General features: G+C 42.0%; 2 protein-coding genes across 2 annotated transcripts; both read left to right on the forward strand.

The window, feature by feature from the left end:
- Nucleotides 1-1874: 1874 nt before the first annotated feature.
- Nucleotides 1875-2900, forward strand: LOC149442153 (olfactory receptor 1L6-like). The gene has a single exon (XM_089656438.1). It carries the CDS (start codon nucleotides 1875-1877, stop codon nucleotides 2793-2795), a length of 921 nt encoding a protein of 306 aa, XP_089512564.1. The 3' UTR covers nucleotides 2796-2900.
- A 9494-nt stretch (nucleotides 2901-12394) lies between these two features.
- LOC149442154 (uncharacterized) lies at nucleotides 12395-20513 on the forward strand. The gene is made up of 2 exons (XM_089656442.1): nucleotides 12395-12559; nucleotides 17697-20513. The coding sequence occupies exon 2, from the start codon at nucleotides 17699-17701 to the stop codon at nucleotides 20414-20416; it is 2718 nt and encodes a 905-aa protein (XP_089512568.1). The 5' UTR covers nucleotides 12395-12559; nucleotides 17697-17698; the 3' UTR covers nucleotides 20417-20513.
- Nucleotides 20514-22260: the final 1747 nt, after the last annotated feature.

A 22260-nucleotide genomic window follows, 5' to 3' on the forward strand; every position in this document is an offset into this window, starting at 1 on the left:
TTGACCGTCTCCTGTTCTGACTACTGGCTCATCCCTGACTATTCTTCTGCCTACTCCTATGCTGTTTGACCTCCTGTTGCTGTACCTTGGCTTGTGATCCTTTTAGTCTTTGCCTGCTGCTCTGTACTGATCTGCCTCCACCGTTACCGACCCGGCTTGTCTGACCACGCTAACTACTCTGCCATCCATCCATCCTGCACGGATCCAGCCGTACCTGCACATACCTCTGGCGGATCCCTCTACCACTAGCAGGTGTACTCAGGGGCCGCGACCTGGTCTCAGTCCTGCGCCAAGTCCATCCCCACCATCAGGGGCTCTGGTGAAAAGGCAGACTGGGGCTTAGACTCCGCGCCCTGGGGAATCCTGCCCTGGGGACCACTAGAGGTACCACCAGGCAGTCGTTACAGAACCCTACGGCCGGCCTGACCATTCCACCTCTCCAGCCCTGACTACGCCTGTGTTCCTGCACCTCCTAAGATTAGTGGAAGGTTAGTTTGTTCACTGTGCGTTTATATATATATATATATATCTGGGTGGCTAATAATAACCTGTATTGTACTTGAGACCTGCGTTTCCCTGTGTCAGTCCACACCTTTCTGGTCATTCCTTGATTCCTGACACTGTCCTTCCAGCCCCAAGTCTAATCACTAACTAACTCATGCAGACTCCACCTCCGCAACATCGCCAAAATCCGCACTTTCCTAACCCCAGAAACCACTAAACAGCTCATCCACTCCCTCATCATATCACGACTCAACTACTGCAACTCCCTCCTCACTGGCCTGCCTCACCACAGGCTATCCCCACTTTGGTCAATCCTGAACACTGCGGCCAGACTCATCCACCTTACCAACCGCTCCGTTTTCTCCACCCCCCTCTGCCAATCCCTCCACTGGCTTCCGATTGCACAACGGATCAAATTCAAAATCCTAACACTGACGTACAAAGCTGTCCATCATACTGCCCCAAATTAGATCACCGACCTAATAGCCAAGTACCACCCAACACGCACACTCCGCTCCTCTCAAGACCTCCTTCTCTCTAGTTCCCTAGTCTCCTCCTCCCATGCCCGCCTCCAGGATTTCTCCAGAGCGTCACCCATACTCTGGAACTCCCTACCCCAATCCAACAGACTATCAACTACTATCCTCTCATTTAGGCACACCCTGAAAACCTACCTCTTCAGGGAAGCCTACCCCACCCCATGCTAATTGCTGATCTCCTCCACTCTTCCAACCACTCCATCCCCCACAGCTATCTCCTCCTGTACCGCTATCCCCTCCCTCCTAGATTGTGAGCTCGAAAGAGTAGGGCCCTCGAACCCCTCGTGTATCACATTATATTGTTATCGTACTGTTGCATGTTCTGTCTCCCTTTGTAATGTACAGCGCTGAGCGAACTATTGGCGCTTTATAAATACTGTATAATAATAATAATAACATTATTACATAATTAAATAAAACGGCCTAAAATTATTTTTTTGTAGTACTACAAACAACTATCTTGTCACTGGGCTTTTGACAGTCTGAAGAAGATTGCTTTAGACATATGCGGTTAATTTCAGTGCTGGCTGAGTTGACCAGAGGGTGATAAATCTACACTAAAGCGGCAGATAAACACATTGCCCTTACTGCATAGCCTATAAAGGAGACCTGTGACTACAGACGATTCTGCGGTTTCCTCCTGTACATCTGAAGTCAGATCTCCTTGTTTGGAAAAGTCACAAGAGGTACAGAGTCAGTGTCAACAGCAACTTTTTCAAATCTTAAAAATACAGTACTGGATTTGTACTTTTTAAACATTTTCTATGTTTCATTTTTCCCTACAGATCCGTTAATGGGACTCCCTTATATACATAACTGGTTAATATACATATGGAGCTTCATGAAAATAAGACTTTTTCTGGTTTTGTCCTGTTGGGATTTTCCGATATGCCTCATCTTCTTTTGCCTGCCCTCTGCTTCTTCTTGACTGCGTATATCCTCTGCATTACAGGAAATCTGTTCATCTTTGTGCTTTTTATGTCACAGCACCAACTTCACACCCCAAAGTATGTCTTGATGGGGAACCTTGCCTTTTTGGATGTATGTTTTACCTCCATTATCATCCCAAGGGCCCTGTATGGTCTCCTGTCTGGAGACACCCACATCTCTGTCCAAGGCTGTTTTTTCCAGCTTTTTCTCTTCTTAGTAGTGGGCAACATGGGTAGTTTTTTGTTGGCCATCATGGCCTTTGATCGCTACTGTGCGGTTTGTTTTCCCCTACAGTACTTTTTGATGATGAACAAGAGAACATGTATCTGTTTTGTGGCTTTTTCTTGGATTATTGCTTGCCTCCACTCTACATACTGCATTTGGCTGGCTTCTTCTCAGCTCTTCTGTGGTTGGGTAATCCAACACTTCTTTTGTGACTATCCCGTCATTATCACTCTAACCTGCTCTGACTTGCCAGTCACTTTGCAGACAGCTGACTTAATTGAAACTTCCATTGTCATCCTTACTCCAGTGCTTTTAATCCTTGGGTCCTATGTATTCATCATCAAAGCAGTGTTGACCCTAAAGTCAGCCCAAGGAAGTAGAAAGACCTTCACCACTTGTTCATCTCATCTCACCATGGTCATCCTCTTCTACAGCACAGTAATATTCACGTACTTTCGGCCAAGGTCCATCTATTCACCAGCCTATGACCGAACCATCAGTATAGTCTTCACCATCATTAACCCGACTATCAACCCATTTATTTACAGCCTGAGAAATAAGGAGGTCAAAAGCTCTATAAAAAAAATTCTAGGATAGACATTGTTACAGTTTAAAGCCAAACTACCCCTTTATAGCAAATAAAAACTGAAATTTGTAATTAGTAGATTTTATCAGTCTCGATCCAATAAAACTTTGGTGCTATTGAAGTGTCTATCATTATTATTATTATAGAGGATTTATACAGAGCCAACAGTTTACGCAGAGCTTTACAACATAAGGGGGGCAGTAAAAGTACAATACAGTTCAAAACAGAAGGAATAGGAGGAAGGTGACTCAAGTACAGTTCTTAGGTGGAGGTATGGTAGGCTTCCCTGCATAAATTCGTTTTTAATGATCACCCAATGATGGACAGGGTAGGAGCTGACCGGATATACTGGAGCAGGGAGTTCCAGAGGACTGGAGATACTCTAGAGAAGTGCCCTGTAAGAAATATTTACAGTTGGTCATTGAACAGTGTTCCATTGACCACCATAGCTTTGAAGCTTCTGCTGCCAAATGCCTACCATTGCATTATTCAACAACTACTTGCATTCTTTAAAAATGTAACTAAATGCAAACATTTTCAGTTTTTGGATACAATAGCACATGGGGTTTTTTATAGCTGTCTGAAAGGGGAGATTTTTTCCCTTTCTAATTCTCTTGGTGACTATTGACACGGGACTGAAAGTCAGGGAAATCCAAACTTTTTTTGTCACTGGAACAAGAATAGAGAAGAAATCATCCAATGGGGAAAGATGTTTTGGTGATGACTCTCTTGGAGTGAATTTCTCTCACTTTTGAAACATTTTTTCTCACTTCCATTTGTATGTACAGGACAGGAGGTAAAGAGAAATCTCTTAGATGGGGCACATATAGCAATAAAAGCCTTAAAACAGGTTACCTATGTAGCGATACCCCCGAAGGGGCTGCTTAAGTTTGTTCACTCCGCCACTCTTCCTTTCAACCCCAAGAACTGTCTCAGCCCACACTGGCACACCTGGCAATAGTGTAAGTGCAAGGACCAATGAAAAGCACACACTTTATAATAAAACACAGAGATCAGCTTTACTGTAGACCTCTATGGGAAATAATAAACATTAACAACCAGTATATGTTAGGAGAATCAAGAAAACAACAAATACTGTGACGGAAAGCAAAATAACTCACTTTTACACTCGGGCTGCTTTCAGGGGATTCCAACCATGAATAACCCCAAGAGCAGAGGCAAACACTTAAATGGCAACCTCAAAGTGGATTTAACTCCTCTTCATAAATTTGGCCCCATGATGTCCAAGCAGGAGGAGAGCAGAAGAATGACTCTCTGTTGTGTCAGACTTCTTCCTTCTAAACCCCGACACCATGACCCCAATAGGAAAACACTGTACCCAACTGATGCTTAATAGCTACTTTCAAGGTAAAGCTATTCCCTCACACACCATGCAATATAGAGGCCTGACTACGCATGCGCGTGCTCGTATGGCACCAGTAACTTTAGTCTCTTTGTAACTGGATGAATGTTGGGATCTTCAGCTAGCCACTTTCGTTGGTGCACTTAAACTCCTTAAACACTTAAAGTGTAATTGTAATCCTGTGGCAGTATTTGTATAGCAAAGTGAACATGGTGTCTGTTCAGCAGGGCCATCTACACAACCCAGTGCCTGGTGAATATGAGCAAGGTATGATGTCACTGTATGTGTGCAATGTTCCTGTCATCTGACAGTGGGAGAAATCCCTCTCACCAGATCCTGTGACAAAGGCCCAAACGATCGTCCTGGAAATGACAGGTTCCTCTGGTCACCTCACGATGAGCACTTCACACTGTCAGTGTAGGCACTGTACTGTAGACCACTTCTCTCAGTTTGGATGTTCCTTTGTCTGATGCAGATCACCAAGCATCCAGTGCACTGCCCATCAGCACTTCTTTGCCAGGTCCAATCTCTCTCCTGCCACATGCAATCTCCCTCTCCTTCAGGAGAAACCCCAGATGGCCCCTTCACTCTGCTCTCCCTAAGCATGATGGCTTTCGTGGTTCTTTTTTAATTCTATCTCCATATTAGCCTATAAGGCCGTTTCTGTTCAAAACTCCATCGTCCACAATGCTTTGCAGCTGCACTTCCTGCTTGAAAGAGTCCTTGACATTGGCTCCTTTAATGGCTCTCATAATTGGCTCTCTCTCTCTTACAGTCTGAGAGGAGAAGGGGGGCTGAAATCCCTCACTGCTTTGTCTGTGTCAGGGCAAGTGTCAGGTTACACAGGAGAGGCCAGTCAGCAGATCACAGCCATGAGACAGGATTAATATCTCCTGCTACACACTCCCCCCACCAAAGAACCTTTGGTCCTCCAAAGGCAGTAACAATCCTTGACCTGGTACATGCTTGATATATACACGCGGAGAAAACAAATTAGTACACACAGGAAATTAAATTATTCACACTTGCATAAGAATCTGGCAGAGGAACCTCCCACCATGTAGCAAAGTGAGGGTTGTCCTGCCCATAGGCCACACTAATGGGAATGGCCCAACCAGATGTGCCAGGGGGTGAGTTGGGGCTGTTCTCTACCGAAACTGCTGTAGGAGAACCAGGCGTCACGAGATTCCTTCTAGAAGCATGTACTACTTCCTCAGAGTTTTCACCCAACACATCATATGTCAGTCTTTTTGGGGGTTGAATAACTCTACGCTCTCTCTGTTCTCTGGGCTCTAGCAATGGTTCTGGCGTTGCTTCCGATGTTGGTTCTGACACTACTGACTCATCAACCCTTGCTTCTTGCTCGACGCACTCTGTCTCTCCCAGTTCAGCTTCCTCCACGTCTTCTCCCTCAGCAACAATGGACCCAGAGTCTTCAGGTTCTAACTCGGATAGAGAGGGCTCAGGCTCTTGCAAATCTTCTGTATGTTGAGCCTGAGGTACAAATTCAGGAGCCTCTGGCCTAAGAGGAACTACGTCAGTCACTCCAGTGGAACAAGGAGTGGTGGGTTCGGAAATGTCAGATGGCCACAGCAAATCTGTCCCTACCTCCTCACTCTCACTGTCCTCTTCATTTACAGGAGGTGGTGTGGGTTGAGACCTGGTCACAGGTCTAGTTCTCTGAGAAGTTGAGGGGGTAGACTGTGGATCAGATTGTGATGGTAGACGGACTGCATCTGACAAAGGCAAAAGGTGGTTGCGGTGCCAGGTTTTGAGTGGGCCAACACCCTTTTCCGGTCGAATCTGGTAAACTGGCAATCCAGGCAATTGTTTGCAGATGACATAGGGCTCTAATCGCCACCTATCCGCCAGCTTGTGTTTTCCAGGGATGCCCAGATTCCTCAGTAAGACTCTGTCTCCAGATTGTAAGTCCTGTACTCGCACTCTGAGATCAAAGTTCTCTTTGTTTCTCTGTCCCCTGGCATCTGAGGTGGCTTGAGCCTTCTCATAAGCAATCTTCAGGCTTTTCCTTAAGCGGTCCACATATCCTCTATGGGAAGCTGCAGAGGTATGGTCTACAGAGGTTCCAAAAGCCAAGTCTACTGGCAGTCGAGCTTCCCGGCCGAACATCAGCCGGTAAGGAGAGTATCCTGTAGCGTCGTTGGCAGTGCTATTGTAGGCATGTACGATGGCTGCTACATGCTTACTCCAGTGTTGCTTTTGCACTGAAGTCAAAGTCCCGAGCATATTCAGGAGGGTACGATTGAATCTCTCTGGCTGAGGATCTCCCTGAGGATGGTATGGAGTAGTCCTCGACTTTTGGATGCCTAGTAGACTCAAGAGTCTCTTGATGAGATTGCTCTCGAAATCTCTCCCTTGGTCTGAGTGGATACGTTGTGGTAGTCCGTAATGCACAAAGAACCTTTTTACTAAAATCTTTGCCACAGTTGATGCTAACTGATCTCTAGCAGGAAAAGCCTGGGCATACCTGGTAAAATGGTCAGTCACTACCAGGATATTTCCCTGTCCACTCTGATCCGACTCCAGGCACAGGAAGTCAATGCACACCAACTCCATGGGTCCCTGACTTTGAAGGTGGCCCATTGGGGCAGCTCGTTGAGGCAGAGTCTTCCTCTGAATACATCGGATGCAGGAGTGACAGTAACTTTCAACTTCTGTCCGCATGCAGGGCCAGTAGAAGCGGTCTCTTACCAAACAAAAGGTTCTTTCTGGTCCCAGATGGCCATGGTCATCATGGAGAGCAGTCAGCACCGTTTCTCTGTGTTTTGCGGGCAAAAATAGCTGCCATTTCTCTTCAGGATCATCAGAGGGGCCCGTTCGGTAGACCACTCCGTGGCGTAACTGTAGCTGATCCCACTCATGATGTAGCCGCCGGGCCTCCCTTGACGATGTAAGAAGCAAATCAGGGCTTTTGCTTTCTAAAGCCTTCAATACTAGGCCGCAGAGGGGGTCTTCCAACTGATCTCTTCGCAGATCCTTCCTGGAAAGCTTGGGCAGGCCTTCACCCCCAACCTGGGTGACATTGCAATAACACCTGGGAACGCCAGATGCCGAAATCCCAATGTCTTCTGCCCTGGACCCACCTCTTGTTCGGTGTTCCACTCCTTGGCATAAGGCTCGTACCCCTTCAGAGGGCACCTGAGTCCACTCTTCTGGGGAATCCTTGGAACAGTGAGGTCTTCGGGATAAGGCATCTGCATCCCTATTCCCAATCCCTGGCCGATAACTGAGGCTGAAAGTGAACTCCGATAAGGCAGCTAACCACCTGTGGCCAGTAGCATCCAGCTTAGCTGTAGTGAGAATGTATGTGAGGGGGTTATTATCTGTTTTTATCACGAATTCTGCTCCATATAGGTAATCTCGAAGTTTGTCCACTACTGCCCACTTCAAGGCCAAGAATTCAAGCTTGTGGGTGGGGTAGTTCTTCTCAGCGGACGCCAAACCCCGACTCACATAGGCGACAGGTCGCAAGCATCCATTCTGTTCTTGATAGAGGACTCCCCCTAACCCATCTCTACTTGCATCCACATGCAATTCGTACGGCTTGGCTGGGTCTGCATAGGCCAGGATTGGAGCGGTGGTTAGACTTTTTTTCAGCCGTTCAAAGGCCTCTTCACACTGGGTTGTCCATTGTCCTTGAATAGATTCCCTAGGCCTCCTGGGTCCCACTGCTGGCTTCGCAGGTCTAGAAAGATCTGCATCATCATTGTCTTCTTCGTTTCTGAGCAGTTCATTGAGTGGACGGGCTATCCGAGCGAAGCCCTGGACGAATCTGCGATAATAGGAGCAAAACCCCAGGAAAGATCTGAGCTCTGTGACATTTGTGGGCCTCGGCCACGAAGTAACAGCTTCCAGCTTCTTGGGGTCAGTGGCCACTCCATCGGCAGATACGATATGACCCAGGTAATTGACCGAGGGTTGGTAAAACTGGCACTTCTCCAAAGACAACTTCAGTCCCTCATCATGAAGTCTCTTGAGTACCTTCTCCAATCTCTCCTCATGTTCCTCTAGGGTCTTCCCGAACACAATGATGTCGTCCAAGTATACCAGTACTTCAATTAAATTCATGTCACCCACCGTCTTCTCCATCAGCCTTTGAAAGGTGGCTGGAGAGTTGCACAAAAATTGAGGCATCCGGTCAAATTCAAAGAACCCTATTGGGGTTATGAACGCGGTCTTTTCTCGGTCTTCTGGGTGCATGGGGATCTGGTAATACCCATTCTTCAGGTCCAGCACACTGAACCACTTTGCCCCTGATAGGCTTTGCAAAGCATCCTCTATCCTGGGGGTGGTATACTGATCAGGAACAGTTCTTCGGTTTAGCGTCCGGTAGTCGATGCACAATCTTAAAGATCCGTTCTTCTTCCGGACCACCACTATCGGAGAGGCGTATGGGCTTCGGGACTCTCTGATGATGCCTGTCCTCTTCAACTCTGCCAATTGCTCACGCAGGTCTTCCAAATCTCCCAATGGAACTCATCGAACCCTTTCCCTGAATGGAGCGTCTTCTCGAAGCCGGATCCGATGATGGGCACTCTCTGCACACCCCACATCGAACTCACTTCTGGAGAATGCAGCCCGCCACCCTAGGAGTTGATTCTTCGCTCTCTCTCTCTCCATTCCGGGGAAAGGGGGGTGTTCCTTGGGTAAAACGCATCGACAGGGATTTCTTTCTCTCTTCCGTCCCCTAGCTCAGTGGGCAAGATTGGAGTTGCAGGATCCACATGTCCTAACAGCACCCGAGCTGGGATTTTCACTGGGGCAGCAGTTGGGTTATGAACACTGACCGAAACCTTTCCGTGGCTCCTCCGTAGCGCTTTTGTTGACACTACCTCCGGGAGGATCTCCACTCCTGTGTTCTCTTCACAGCCACCAGCCTCAAGGACAATGAAGGGGCCTGGCTGCTTCCAGGTCAATTTGACTGATGCCTGTAAACACGCCACCTCTCCGGGTTGTAGCACCTTCTCATGTTGATCCAGGCGCCATATCTTCCCTATTCTTTCCGCTGGGGTTCTCCTTTCTTGTACCAGGCGCTGATATGCTTGCCTCAGCATGGGATGTACAGAAGTGGGTTGATCATTGGGCTCTTCGACCAATGGCACCAACAGCCTTCTGACAAGATTGGTGTTGGTCCCTATGATTAGGGGACTCCTATTGGCCCCAGGCGGCCGGGGACAGATGATGGCTAAGGCTTCGAAAGTCTCAGCCTTCCCTGTCATGGAAGGATCAAAAGTTAGTCTGACCGATAGGTAACCATCATAGGGAAACTTCTGGGTTCCTATGCCCCATATTTCCAGATCCTCCAGCTTCTGCAAGGGCAAATGCTTCAGATGCTTGTCATAGAAATATCGATACAGAAGGGTTACTTGGGCTCCGGTGTCCAGAAGAGCCCTGGTATAAATCCCTTCTACCTGAATCGGGACGACAGGGGAGGGTCCCACTAAATTCTCAGGGAGTGGTGAACAGGTAGCCGTCTTCTTCTGTTCTGCAGTTCTTATCCTTACTCCCCTCCTGGGGGAGTTTTGACTCGGCCTAAGCCGTGGTTGACTCCCAGGTTTGAGGTGTGCACTGACTCCCTGAGGTGAAGTGGCATCTTCCCTAGGCTGTTTGTAAGGGATGGTGGGGTCCTTCTGGATAGGACCAGATTTTCTCCTCACCCCCCTTTTACTTGGTTGAGTGGAGCTAGCTGTGGTGGTGGGGTCCCTGGGTTGCTCCTTCACCAGGGCCCTCTGAAGTTTTCCGCCGGTTTTTGGCGCTTAGCTTCAGGCTTCCTGGGGCTCGGACAGACTCTCCTGACATGTCCGGTCCCTCCACAATTAAAGCAGGTCATTTGAATGGTGGGACTAGTTGCTTGCGTTGGGGCAACTCCTGACAGGTTTTCAGAAACTGCTCTCGTCTCTCTTTCTAAACCCGACGGTCCCGCCATTAGTAAGGTCACCATCTCCATTAATTGGGACACCTGAATCTTAAGGAGTTCAACTTCAGGGGTGTCACCTCCCACATTGACTACCCGGACCCCTACAACAGAGTCTGACTGTCTCTCTTTGTCATCCAACATGGCTTCCTCTTCTCTCACAGTCCGGATCAAGTCTGGATAGTTCAGGAGGCCACCATCTCGCCGAGTTCGTAATAGAATGGCAATAGGGTCTAGGGGCCTGGCTCCCCGTAGGACTTGTTGCGCCCGAACCTCATCTACTCTTTCAGGGCCTATTCCCCTTTTTAGCAGAATTTGGTGTATTATCTTGTCTAGACGTCCCATGTAACTGGAGAGTTTCTCCCCTTCATTTTGGTAGGTATGCTCTAGCTGATAGATGAGGTCTGAAGCCTTCTCAGTGCGCCCAAATACATCTTGTAAAATATCTAGATAGCCCTGAGCAGTGCAATCCTGTTTGCTAAGTTTTAGGTTGCGAATGGCCTCCAATGCAGGGCCCCTTAGGCTCTCCGTAATCCTCTGTTTCTTGTGGGCCTCAGGAATGTCCCATTCACTTAGTGCTTGCATGGCTTGGTCTAGCCACTCTTCAAAGCCATCCTCCCCAGTAGGTATTGGTTGCCTACCCGAGAAGAATCGGAGCTTCCGATACATCCCTGTGTATGGAGAGGGGTCTTTGCGGAATTTTAACATGAAGTCCCCCAATGCAGTGAGGAATTCCGGGCCTATGGTGGCTAGAGGTGTCTGGGACAGGGGTTCTTCCCTCTCAGGTTTTGCACAACTAGGCCCGGGGATGTTCAACTGAAGTAACTGGAGCCTTGTCCCATCCTCTATTGGATATTGGCTCCTTGGAAACTGTCAGGGATCCCCTTCTTCCACTCTAGCAGGGCATATGCCAGGGTGGTGTCTGAGGCGGGTATCACATCTATCACCCACGTTTTCTTTCCCTCTGTGGGTAGTGCATTCACTATCTTGGTAATCTGTTCTTCGGTCCCCATTTCTCTGGGGAACTCGACCACTACACTCCGTTCTGGGCAAGCATTTTCCCTGCTGCACCACTTGCTCGCAGCTGCGACGTCCATCTTAGGAGTTGGTATAGGGCACTGCTTGAGTGGTTGTTGGGTGATTGAGCAGCAAGTAATCCCGGACGAGCCCCCACATGTAGCGATACCCCCGAAGGGGCTGCTTAAGTTTGTTCACTCCGCCACTCCTCCTTTCAACCCCAAGAACTGTCTCAGCCCACACTGGCACACCTGGCAATAGTGTAAGTGCAAGGACCAATGAAAAGCACACACTTTATAATAAAACACAGAGATCAGCTTTACTGTAGACCTCTATGGGAAATAATAAATGTAATATTAATTTTTTAATATCCAAACTTTAATTCGGTCTTTAGTAGTTTTTGAAATATATGCTGGCAGAATATATATATATTCCCTCTTAATTGGATGTGAATGTGAGGTTTTGTATTAGAGTGGTCAGATGTGAATTATTTGTGTTTGAATCTAGGTAATCAGTAGAGGTTTAAAGTCATGTTTTCTTTTAAAATACTCATGTAATGTATACCATACTGTGAATTCGTTTAATGAGTCTGAGAGTTTAAATTGTAGTCATAAATCATGGATTTTGACAGTTGTATGTAATATAAGAACTTCAGAAACCTTTCTCAAAATCTGTATGTCAATCATGATAATGACTTGGTGGTTTGAATGGGAACATCTGTTTCTATTCAAACTAGGAGTTGATTATGGGAGTGGTTTAGAAGCCCGCGAATTTGAAACAAAGCTTAATGGGAGGATCTAATTTCTCATGCATTTTAAGTATGCAGCTTTTCAAACAACGAGGCAGAAGTTTCTCAGATAGACTACACTTCACTTCATTCACTCACACACACAGAGACATTCTTTTCACACACTCTTACTCAAAGCACATGCTTGGACAAAGAACAAAAGAAATTGAATCTCACATGGTCATTTCTTAAACTAGGCCAAGAAAACTTCTATCTAAGATATGCAAAGGAACTACATTATTTCCTAATATCCAAGGCAATTTATTCTTTATTTTTATTTCATTTTAAGCTACATATGTCTGAATTTACTGTTTTTTATTGACTTTGTATTTTTGGTGTGTGATCAAATAAAGTCACACTGCTCATACTGACCTGGTTTTCATAAGGATTTCTTCCCACAACCATCTACAAGAACCTAGAAATATTAATAGAGTTTTTTCATAACTCTGGAAATCTAACATTATTGGCGAGTGCCAGCCATTCAATTTTTCCTCGTTTTTTCAATTTATCCTCGCTTCTTCAGAGGGGATTGAGATGAACTATTTCTATTGATTAAGCTTCGGAAAGATTGCAGAACCTGGAACGGAAAACGTTGGTTGTGGAGATCTGAGGATTCAAGTGGTGACCAGAAAAGTCTCTAAGTCAGGACAAAAGAGGAAATTTACTACATTCGGTGAGTAGAAAAATGGAATTTATTGATTCATTAGCTAATGAAAGTAAATTGGAATTTCAAGGTTTAGCTAGCCATGCTTCTGATACTGGTTTATGGAAAGCTATGTATGATCAATGTATGCAGGCTAATGTTGATATTGATAGCTCTAGATTTACGTTTAATAAGATGAAAAGAAAATTGCGTAACATTGTGAAGCTAGTTAGAGTTTTCAATTCTATGGTATTTGAATTGCCAGAGAAAAATGTGGTTTGTGTTGTTAAGACAGATAGCAAAAATGTCTTACAGAGTACAGACATGCAGGATACTGTTGAATCCAATTGTGCAAACTGTGAAACTTTTTGTACCTATATTGAACATCTTGAGCAAGAAATTGAATCTCAAAATGTTGCAATATTAAAAAATAAGCAAATAGCTGTGGTGTCGAAGAAAAAACAATCAGAAACGGCCCAGGCTTCATTTATCCCGGACTCACCCAGGGGTGATGAGGAAGGCGGTGAGACTACTGTTCAGAGACAGAAATTACTTGCTAGAGCATCTAAGTTGAAGTTACAGATTCAGGATCAGTTAATGAAAATATTGAAGGATATACCAGCATATAACATGAGAGAAAATTCTTTCCATAATTCCGATGTTTTTGAGAATTTTTGTGATAGGTTTCAATTAACTGATGAGCAAAGAAATCGCATTTTTGGGTTGTGGATCCCCAGTTTTATGGCTCGTAGGTTAGTCAAGACTCCTTTCATGAATGAGGATGATATAGAAATTCATAGCAATGCTACTGATAGACTACGACAGTTATTACTGTTCACAACAGGAGAGGAGACACCTAGTTTGGAAATTTTAGACTCCTTAAGAGCTACTATTAATGATGACCCTTATGATTTTAGGATCAGATTTTCTAAGGCATACAGGATGATTTTTAATTTACAAGATGAGACCCCTGCTATGGTCAAGGATTTTGTAAAAAAATTTAAGTACCTTGATCCAGCATCTTTATTGATTGCTAATGAAAAGGATAATTTGGATGACGCTGCCTATATTATTGACAAAATTAGGAGACAATTAAAGCTAAATAATGTAAGACCAAGAATTGATTTAATTGAGAATAATTATCCTAAGACTGACAGTCAGGATAAAGTCAAGACAGGAAATGCTGCCCCCCGCAGGAATGACAGAGTAAGACAAGGGAATCAAAGACCACTCACTTGTTACTATTGTGCAAAACCTGGGCATTTGAAATGGCAGTGTAGGAAGTTTTTGAAAGACATTCAGATGAGAAATTTGGGTAAAGAAAATGGACTTATTTCTCCTGAACCGTCAGCTCCAATTCGTTCACAGGAAGTTAAGTTATCTTCACCCTACGCTCCTCTGATCAGAGAGATTAGTGAAATGTCAATTAGTAATGGAGGAAATGTGAACAACTCACATTCATCCAGTACTTCAAGACAGCCATTATTACCTTCACCATGACTAGCAAAAGAAAAGGAAGTTGAACTCCATTGTCTGGAATATGTAGCTCCAATTTTCTTGGATAAGTGTGGCCGCCCTTATGTAAAAGCTAAAATTAATGGACAGAAATCTTCAATTCTTTTGGATTCAGGAGCCCAAATAAGTGTTTTAGGCATGAAAATACCAATTCCATCTAATGCAACAGTATGCACAGTTGTAGGTTTCAATGGAAAAGGTGATGTCCAAGCTAAAAAATGTAAAAATGTGTCTTTTGAAATACCAGGATGTTCGCAAATGGAGATAGACTTTTGGTATTGTCAAGGATCAGAGAACATTATTGGTGCTGATGTTTTGTCTCAAAGAGGGTGGATACTTGATTTAGCCAATGGCATTGTTTGGCAGGGCTCTGCTAATCGTAAGCCTATGGTAATTGACCCAGCAGATTATTGTGAAGTCGGTAGCATCTGTTTGACAGAAGCAATTGATGCTGACTATAAATGGCCAGATACTGGAGATAATCTGGAATTGAAACAGTTAGTACAACTACACAAAAAACTGTGGAGTCAAGGTAAAAATGAAGCTGGACTGTTCAAAAATATTGAAGTTAATATTCAAGGCAAAGACCATCCCCCATTAAAACAATACAAGTTGCCGCCAGAATCTGATGAACCTGTATCAGTAATCATACAAGAATTTTTGGAACAGGGTATCATCAGGAAAGCTAATTCAGTTACTAATAATCCTTTGTGGGTAGTGGCAAAGCGTGATGACCCTAGTGCATATAGATTATTGATAGATCTAAGAATGCTAAACAAATACACTCCAAGTTGTACACCCATTGTGGCAGAAACTCCAGACATCATGTCACAAATAAATGCCAATGCAAAAGTGTTCTCTGTTCTTGACATTGCAAATGGATTTTTTAGTATTAAATTGGCTGAGAGTTGCCAATACAAGTTTTCATTTATCCACAAAAATGTCCAGTATTGTTTCAATCGTCTTCCTCAAGGCTTCCATTCTTCTCCATCTATATTTCATCAGGCATTAGCAAATGTTTTGTCTAAATTTTCTAGACCTGATTGTTTAATTCAATATGTAGATGATATCTTGCTTATGACGAATTCTGAAACTGAACACAGGACTCTCTTAGCAGAATTGTTTACACTTCTGCAAGATGAAGGTCTCAAGCTGAATACACGCAAAGTTCAGCTCATGAAAAATGAAGTAAAATTTCTTGGAGTTTTGATTGGTCCAGGAAAGAGACAGCCTTTACAGGAAAGAATTGAGTCTATTGCGTCACTTCCTGTACCAACAACGTTCAAAGCACTGAGACAGTTTTTGGGTTTGGTAAATTTCTCTAGAGATTTTATCGAATCATTTGCAGAAAAAGCCAAACCATTGTATGATTTGTTGAAGTACAATGAGGAAAATGTATTTGGTCCCTGGACAGAAATACAGCAAAAAGCTTTTGAGATGTTGAAAAATGATTTGCAAACAGCTCCAGCTTTGGCTACTGTTGATAAGCAAGCACCATTTGCTTTGCAAGTGCATGCTTCAGAAACTGCAATCTCAGCTGTCTTGATTCAGAAACAGGGAGGAGTCTGGAGAAGTCTTGGATACTTCTCACGTCTGCTTACTCCAGTAGAGAAAGGTTTTGATGATTGTGTCAGACAACTTGTGGGAGTACATTATGCAGTAAAAGCAACAGAGCATATTGTAGGATTCAACAAAATTATTCTACAAACTCCACATAGCACTTTGAAGTTTCTTTTTGAGAAAAATGTTCCTGGAGTTTCCAACCAAAGATTTTCTCAATGGTTGTTGGCTCTATCACCTAAGCAAATACAGGTTGAACATAATGCCAAGTATGTCCTACCTCAGTTGATGGAATACAACGGGTTAGAACATGAATGTCTATGTGAAGTCCAAGAAACTTCCTCTCCTCTTTTCCGTAGAGAGGCAGAGAAAATTGATGAACCTGTATTTGTTGATGGTTCTAGATACTGTATGTCAGGTAATTATTACAGTGGATATTCAATTTGGTATCCAGAGCGTAATTATTCCATACAGCACAAATTGCCAGGACATTTTTCAGCTCAAAGGGCAGAACTTGAAGCAGTAAAAACTGTGTTGACATTAGACAAGGAAGAGAACAGAAGTCCATTAGTGATCTACAGTGACAGTTCATATGTTGTACGTTCCCTGACAGATTATTTACCAATTTGGAAACGTAGAGGTTTTGTAGATGCATCTAACAAAGTCCTAGTGCACAAAGAGACACTTGAATCAATTTTTAAGCTAGCAGAGGAAAATCCTATTGCCTATGCAATTGTAAAAATTCCATCTCATAGGAAGGACAATGATGAGATGAGTGTAGGCAATAGAACATCTGATCTCTTAGCAAAGGAAGCAGCTTTACACGGAGTACCAGTGATGCAGTCTGAACCAGTCTCAGTTAATGTTGTTAGGAAGACAGACACACAGATTCCCTCCTTTGCAGAAGAACAGAAAAGGGATCCATCTCTTTCTGCTTCTCAGGTTGATCCAAAATTTCCCTTTATATGTGAATATGGAATTTTGTATCATGACTTAAACGGGTTTCTGCGTCCTGTTATACCGCAGCATCTACAGGTAGAATTTACAAAGTACAATCACGAAAGCTTAGGTCACATAGGTAAACAAAGATTGCTTGAAATACTCAAGGAAAAATTTTACTGGGACAAAATGGAAGAAACAGTAGACAGTGTAGTTCAATCTTGTCTAATCTGTGCTCAAGTGAATCCTCGACCAAAGGGTCAAAAACCTCCATTACAAAGAACTCCTCCAGCAGATGGACCATGGTCCACATTACAACTAGACTATATAGGACCGTTACCTACAGGTAAAAATGGGTACAGGTATGCTTTAGTTGTAGTTGATGTTTTTTCAAAATGGATTGAAATCTTGCCTGTTCGCAAAGATGATGCATTAACAACTGCTAAAATGCTAATTAATCATGTTTTTCCAGTCTGGGGTATACCAACAAACCTCAGTAGTGACAGAGGAACCCACTTCACAGGTAAAATAATGCAGGCAATGTGTAAAATCTTGGGTATACAACAGAGATTTCATGTGCCCTATCATCCACAATCTGCAGGTATTGTGGAAAGAATGAATAGGACTGTCAAATCAAGGATTGCAAAAATGTTATTAGACAGAGGAAATACTTGGGTTGATGCTGTACCATTGGTTCTGATGAGTGTCAGAAGTACAACATCTTCTGCAACACAGTATTCTCCTTTTGAGTTAATGACAGGAAGGAAAATGCGTATTGTTTTTCCCCATGAACCGTTTTTGTCAACGCCGCAAAAAGAGGCAATAGAAAAAACAAAGTGGTTACAGATGTTGCAAGACAATCTGAACACTATTGTACCACATGCAGCTACTCGCATGCAAAAAATGGTTCCTCCACATTCTTCTAAGTTCGAAAAAGGAGGACAAGTAATGGTAAAAACTTTCAGAAAAACTGGACCATGGCAAAGCAACTGGGAAGGTCCATTTGATATTTTGGATGTTCAAGGAGTAATGGTACAAGTGCAAAGACCTCTTAATTCAGTAAAAAATGCGCGCAGACAACAAACAATGTGGATGCACAGTGACCAATGCAAATTGTTTATACCGAGATAATGATACTGCATTTCTTTTGCAGACATGGATTTCAATAATCCGGAAGAAACAAAGCATCGCAGATTCCAAAGAAAAATAAACATTACAACAAAAGAACATAAGGAAAATCAAAGCAGTAGAAAGAAAAGACTTATTACAGGATTGATTATTTTCTTAGTGACAATGACAATATTAGTAATCTACAACATAAACTTTTCCAGCAATGCAGAAGTTAACAAGACTGAAGCCCTACATAAGAAAAACACTACACTTATTAGGAACAAAAGATTTTTTCCTAAAGACAGTAACATTAATACAGCTGAAGACTTGCTAGGATATATGTGCATAGGTTATGGTAGAACTTGTTGTTCGGAATTGTATTTCGTTCATAATAATGATATTGAAGTTAGAGCTAAAATAGAGTCTAAATCAAAATTTGTTAAAATGCAAGGATTTTATAGGATCAATAACGAAACTAGTAACTTTGAATGTAATTTATCCGATATGGGATACTGGTTAATAGTTTTAAAGGGAAATGAACCTACTATTTGGTCAGGAGATATTTCCATAGACATGTTAAATACTGGAAATATAGGAAGTTCTAAAACAGATATTTGGTATCAATTACAAAGTTATTCACACTTTCTTGATCCTGAACATTTGAATATTAATGGTAATGAAAAAGAGGACATAGTGAAAATATGGGATTTCCAAGTGACAAGAGCTTTGGTTCAAACTAAAGTCAAAGTAATTGTTACTGTGGTAGATTTGATTGTCCCAGAGATAAAAATATCTCCTCAATCATTAAGACTTGTAGAAGGAAAGGATAACCTGAATTTGATGTGTAATATACAAATACACCTACCTCAAAATTCATTATTAACTTGGAAAAGGAATGGTGAATTTTTGGGAAGTTTTCTTCATGATAAAACTGATGTTATCCATAAAAGTATTTTTGGTAATTTGAATTGGGATAATGATAACTTTGTGTATCATCAAAACACTATATCAATTAATGATACAGGTATATATGAATGCTGCATATCAATAGAAAATTATCCAAAGAAATGTGTAAATACAAATGTAATTGTACTATCCCCTAAAAGAACGCAGTGTACGGATAAGAAATTTATTCCAGCCAGTCCCTTCCAAATTAACCATTTCCAGACCAGACTTCTGTTGAGAGAAGGAAAGTTTGTTATTATAGTGTGGAACTTTAACATTTCAGAATGGAAAATCTCAACAAGGTTTCCACAATGTAAAGAACATCTGGTTAACATGGAATTAGGTATTGAAAGATGGTTTGGTACTGATATTAGGAATCCTCACAGGAATAAACGTGGTATAGTTGAAGGTATTTTAGGAGGAATAGGTTCTATTGGTAGTATTACAAATAGCATGGACATTAGTACACTAAAGTCTGATCTCGAGACAGCCGGTTTAGTGGGAAGCAATAGTATTAAAGTACAAAGAAACTTGAATCAAATATTGGAAAATATGGTGATTAAAACAGCCAATATTATGGGTCCATCTATATTACACTTAGAGAATATTACTCTTAATTTAATGTCAAGTGAACAGCATTCCCATATAGCCAGAGCATGTTTAGAAATTCAGATGGAATATTCCACAAATTTTAAAATAATAGCTCAAGCTTTTCAAAGTGGAATAACTCCTATAGGTATTGTACAAAATTTACCAAGAGAGTATGTATATGCCATAAACCATACTGATCTGTGGGTAAATAAGTGGATTGGATGTTATCAGAACATATGTTATAGTTCTTCAATGATTCCTGTAGCAGGAAAAGAACAAATATTGGTTCCAATCACTGTCTTGGGATTACCAGTTAGCAACACACAGTTACTATATTACCATCTGCAATATACAGATTTTGCATTTACTGATAATAATTTTGAGTTAGAACAATTAGATCTGTCTTCATGTTTACAATTTCAGTCTAAAGTGATTTGTCTACCTAATCAAGACAAAGGTATATTTCATTCTTGTTACCATAACCATACTCTATGTTCAGCAAGGATAGAAAAGGTTAAAACCACTTCTGAGTTCATCTCAATTGTAGATAAAAAGAAAGTTTGTTTTCAAGTTATGTCTGACTCAGAAAGGGTTCAATCCTTCTTCTCTTCTTGTACACATACAGAAAACTTAAGTCGAGGTTTGTTCTGTATAGAAGGAGATATTTCAGCAATAAGTGTTAATGGGATGAGAATGAATTTAACAAACATGCTTATGAAAAATATAAGTGCTCTTCCCATACAGTACAATATATCTCAAGTGGATGAATTCCCATGGAGAGATTGGGCAAATGTTATTCAAAAAGATGAAGGTTTACTGATAGCATTATCAGATGAACTTCAAAAAGCAGAAATATTATTTAAACATGAACAAGGGAGTTTAAAAGATATAGAACATGAATGGTCTGAATTTTCAGGTCATTCTTGGTGGTCAAAATTTAAACGTACTGTATCAATGTTGGGAAAAACTTCAATTGCATCTGCAGCAGGAAATATTTTATTACATCCTGTAATAATTATTTTTATTATTATCATATTATGTATTATATTTCAATTATGTTTGATGTGTAAAATGAACAGTTTCTATAAGCGAATTAGAAGTGAAATTAGGAAAGGAGATAATCTATTACAAGATATACTTCAGAGGAAACTACTTTCTGGTTATGCTGACTCAGTTACAAATAATGATACATTTGAGATTACTAAATCAAAACCTGAGTGTTTGTGATATAAATGATGTGTGCTTGTTATAAATTAATATGAATTTCATATTACAGAGGGGAATGTAATATTAATTTTTTAATATCCAAACTTTAATTCGGTCTTTAGTAGTTTTTGAAATATATGCTGGCAGAATATATATATATTCCCTCTTAATTGGATGTGAATGTGAGGTTTTGTATTAGAGTGGTCAGATGTGAATTATTTGTGTTTGAATCTAGGTAATCAGTAGAGGTTTAAAGTCATGTTTTCTTTTAAAATACTCATGTAATGTATACCATACTGTGAATTCGTTTAATGAGTCTGAGAGTTTAAATTGTAGTCATAAATCATGGATTTTGACAGTTGTATGTAATATAAGAACTTCAGAAACCTTTCTCATAATCTGTATGTCAATCATGATAATGACTTGGTGGTTTGAATGGGAACATCTGTTTCTATTCAAACTAGGAGTTGATTATGGGAGTGGTTTAGAAGCCCGCGAATTTGAAACAAAGCTTAATGGGAGGATCTAATTTCTCATGCATTTTAAGTATGCAGCTTTTCAAACAACGAGGCAGAAGTTTCTCAGATAGACTACACTTCACTTCATTCACTCACACACACAGAGACATTCTTTTCACACACTCTTACTCAAAGCACATGCTTGGACAAAGAACAAAAGAAATTGAATCTCACATGGTCATTTCTTAAACTAGGCCAAGAAAACTTCTATCTAAGATATGCAAAGGAACTACATTATTTCCTAATATCCAAGGCAATTTATTCTTTATTTTTATTTCATTTTAAGCTACATATGTCTGAATTTACTGTTTTTTATTGACTTTGTATTTTTGGTGTGTGATCAAATAAAGTCACACTGCTCATATTGACCTGGTTTTCATAAGGATTTCTTCCCACAACCATCTACAAGAACCTAGAAATATTAATAGAGTTTTTTCATAACTCTGGAAATCTAACAATAAACATTAACAACCAGTATATGTTAGGAGAATCAAGAAAACAACAAATACTGTGACGGAAAGCAATATAACTCACTTTTACACTCGGGCTGCTTTCAGGGGATTCCAACCATGAATAACCCCAAGAGCAGAGGCAAACACTTAAATGGCAACCTCAAAGTGGATTTAACTCCTCTTCATAAATTTGGCCCCATGATGTCCAAGCAGGAGGAGAGCAGAAGAATGACTCTCTGTTGTGTCAGACTTCTTCCTTCTAAACCCCGACACCATGACCCCAATAGGAAAACACTGTACCCAACTGATGCTTAATAGCTACTTTCAAGGTAAAGCTATTCCCTCACACACCATGCAATATAGAGGCCTGACTACGCATGCGCGTGCTCGTATGGCACCAGTAACTTTAGTCTCTTTGTAACTGGATGAATGTTGGGATCTTCAGATAGCCACTTTCGTTGGTGCACTTAAACTCCTTAAACACTTAAAGTGTAATTGTAATCCTGTGGCAGTATTTGTATACACGGTGTCTGTTCAGCAGGGCCATCTACACAACCCAGTGCCTGGTGAATATGAGCAAGGTATGATGTCTCTGTATGTGTGCAATGTTCCTGTCATCTGACAGTGGGAGAAATCCCTCTCACCAGATCCTGTGACAAAGGCCCAAACGATCGTCCTGGAAATGACAGGTTCCTCTGGTCACCTCACGATGAGCACTTCACACTGTCAGTGTAGGCACTGTACTGTAGACCACTTCTCTCAGTTTGGATGTTCCTTTGTCTGATGCAGATCACCAAGCATCCAGTGCACTGCCCATCAGCACTTCTTTGCCAGGTCCAATCTCTCTCCTGCCACATGCAATCTCCCTCTCCTTCAGGAGAAACCCCAGATGGCC

The sequence above is a fragment of the Staurois parvus genome, unplaced genomic scaffold (genome assembly GCF_062004578.1).
Source record: "Staurois parvus isolate SC_StPar_1 unplaced genomic scaffold, SC_StPar_1.0 ptg000906l, whole genome shotgun sequence".
Classification (NCBI taxonomy): Eukaryota; Metazoa; Chordata; class Amphibia; order Anura; family Ranidae; genus Staurois; species Staurois parvus.

Excerpts from the sequence above, each read along its gene's own strand:
- LOC149442153 (XM_089656438.1), top strand. The coding sequence starts at position 1,875 with ATGGAGCTTCATGAAAATAAGACTTTTTCTGGTTTTGTCCTGTTGGGA.
- LOC149442154 (XM_089656442.1), top strand. The coding sequence starts at position 17,699 with ATGGATTTCAATAATCCGGAAGAAACAAAGCATCGCAGATTCCAAAGA.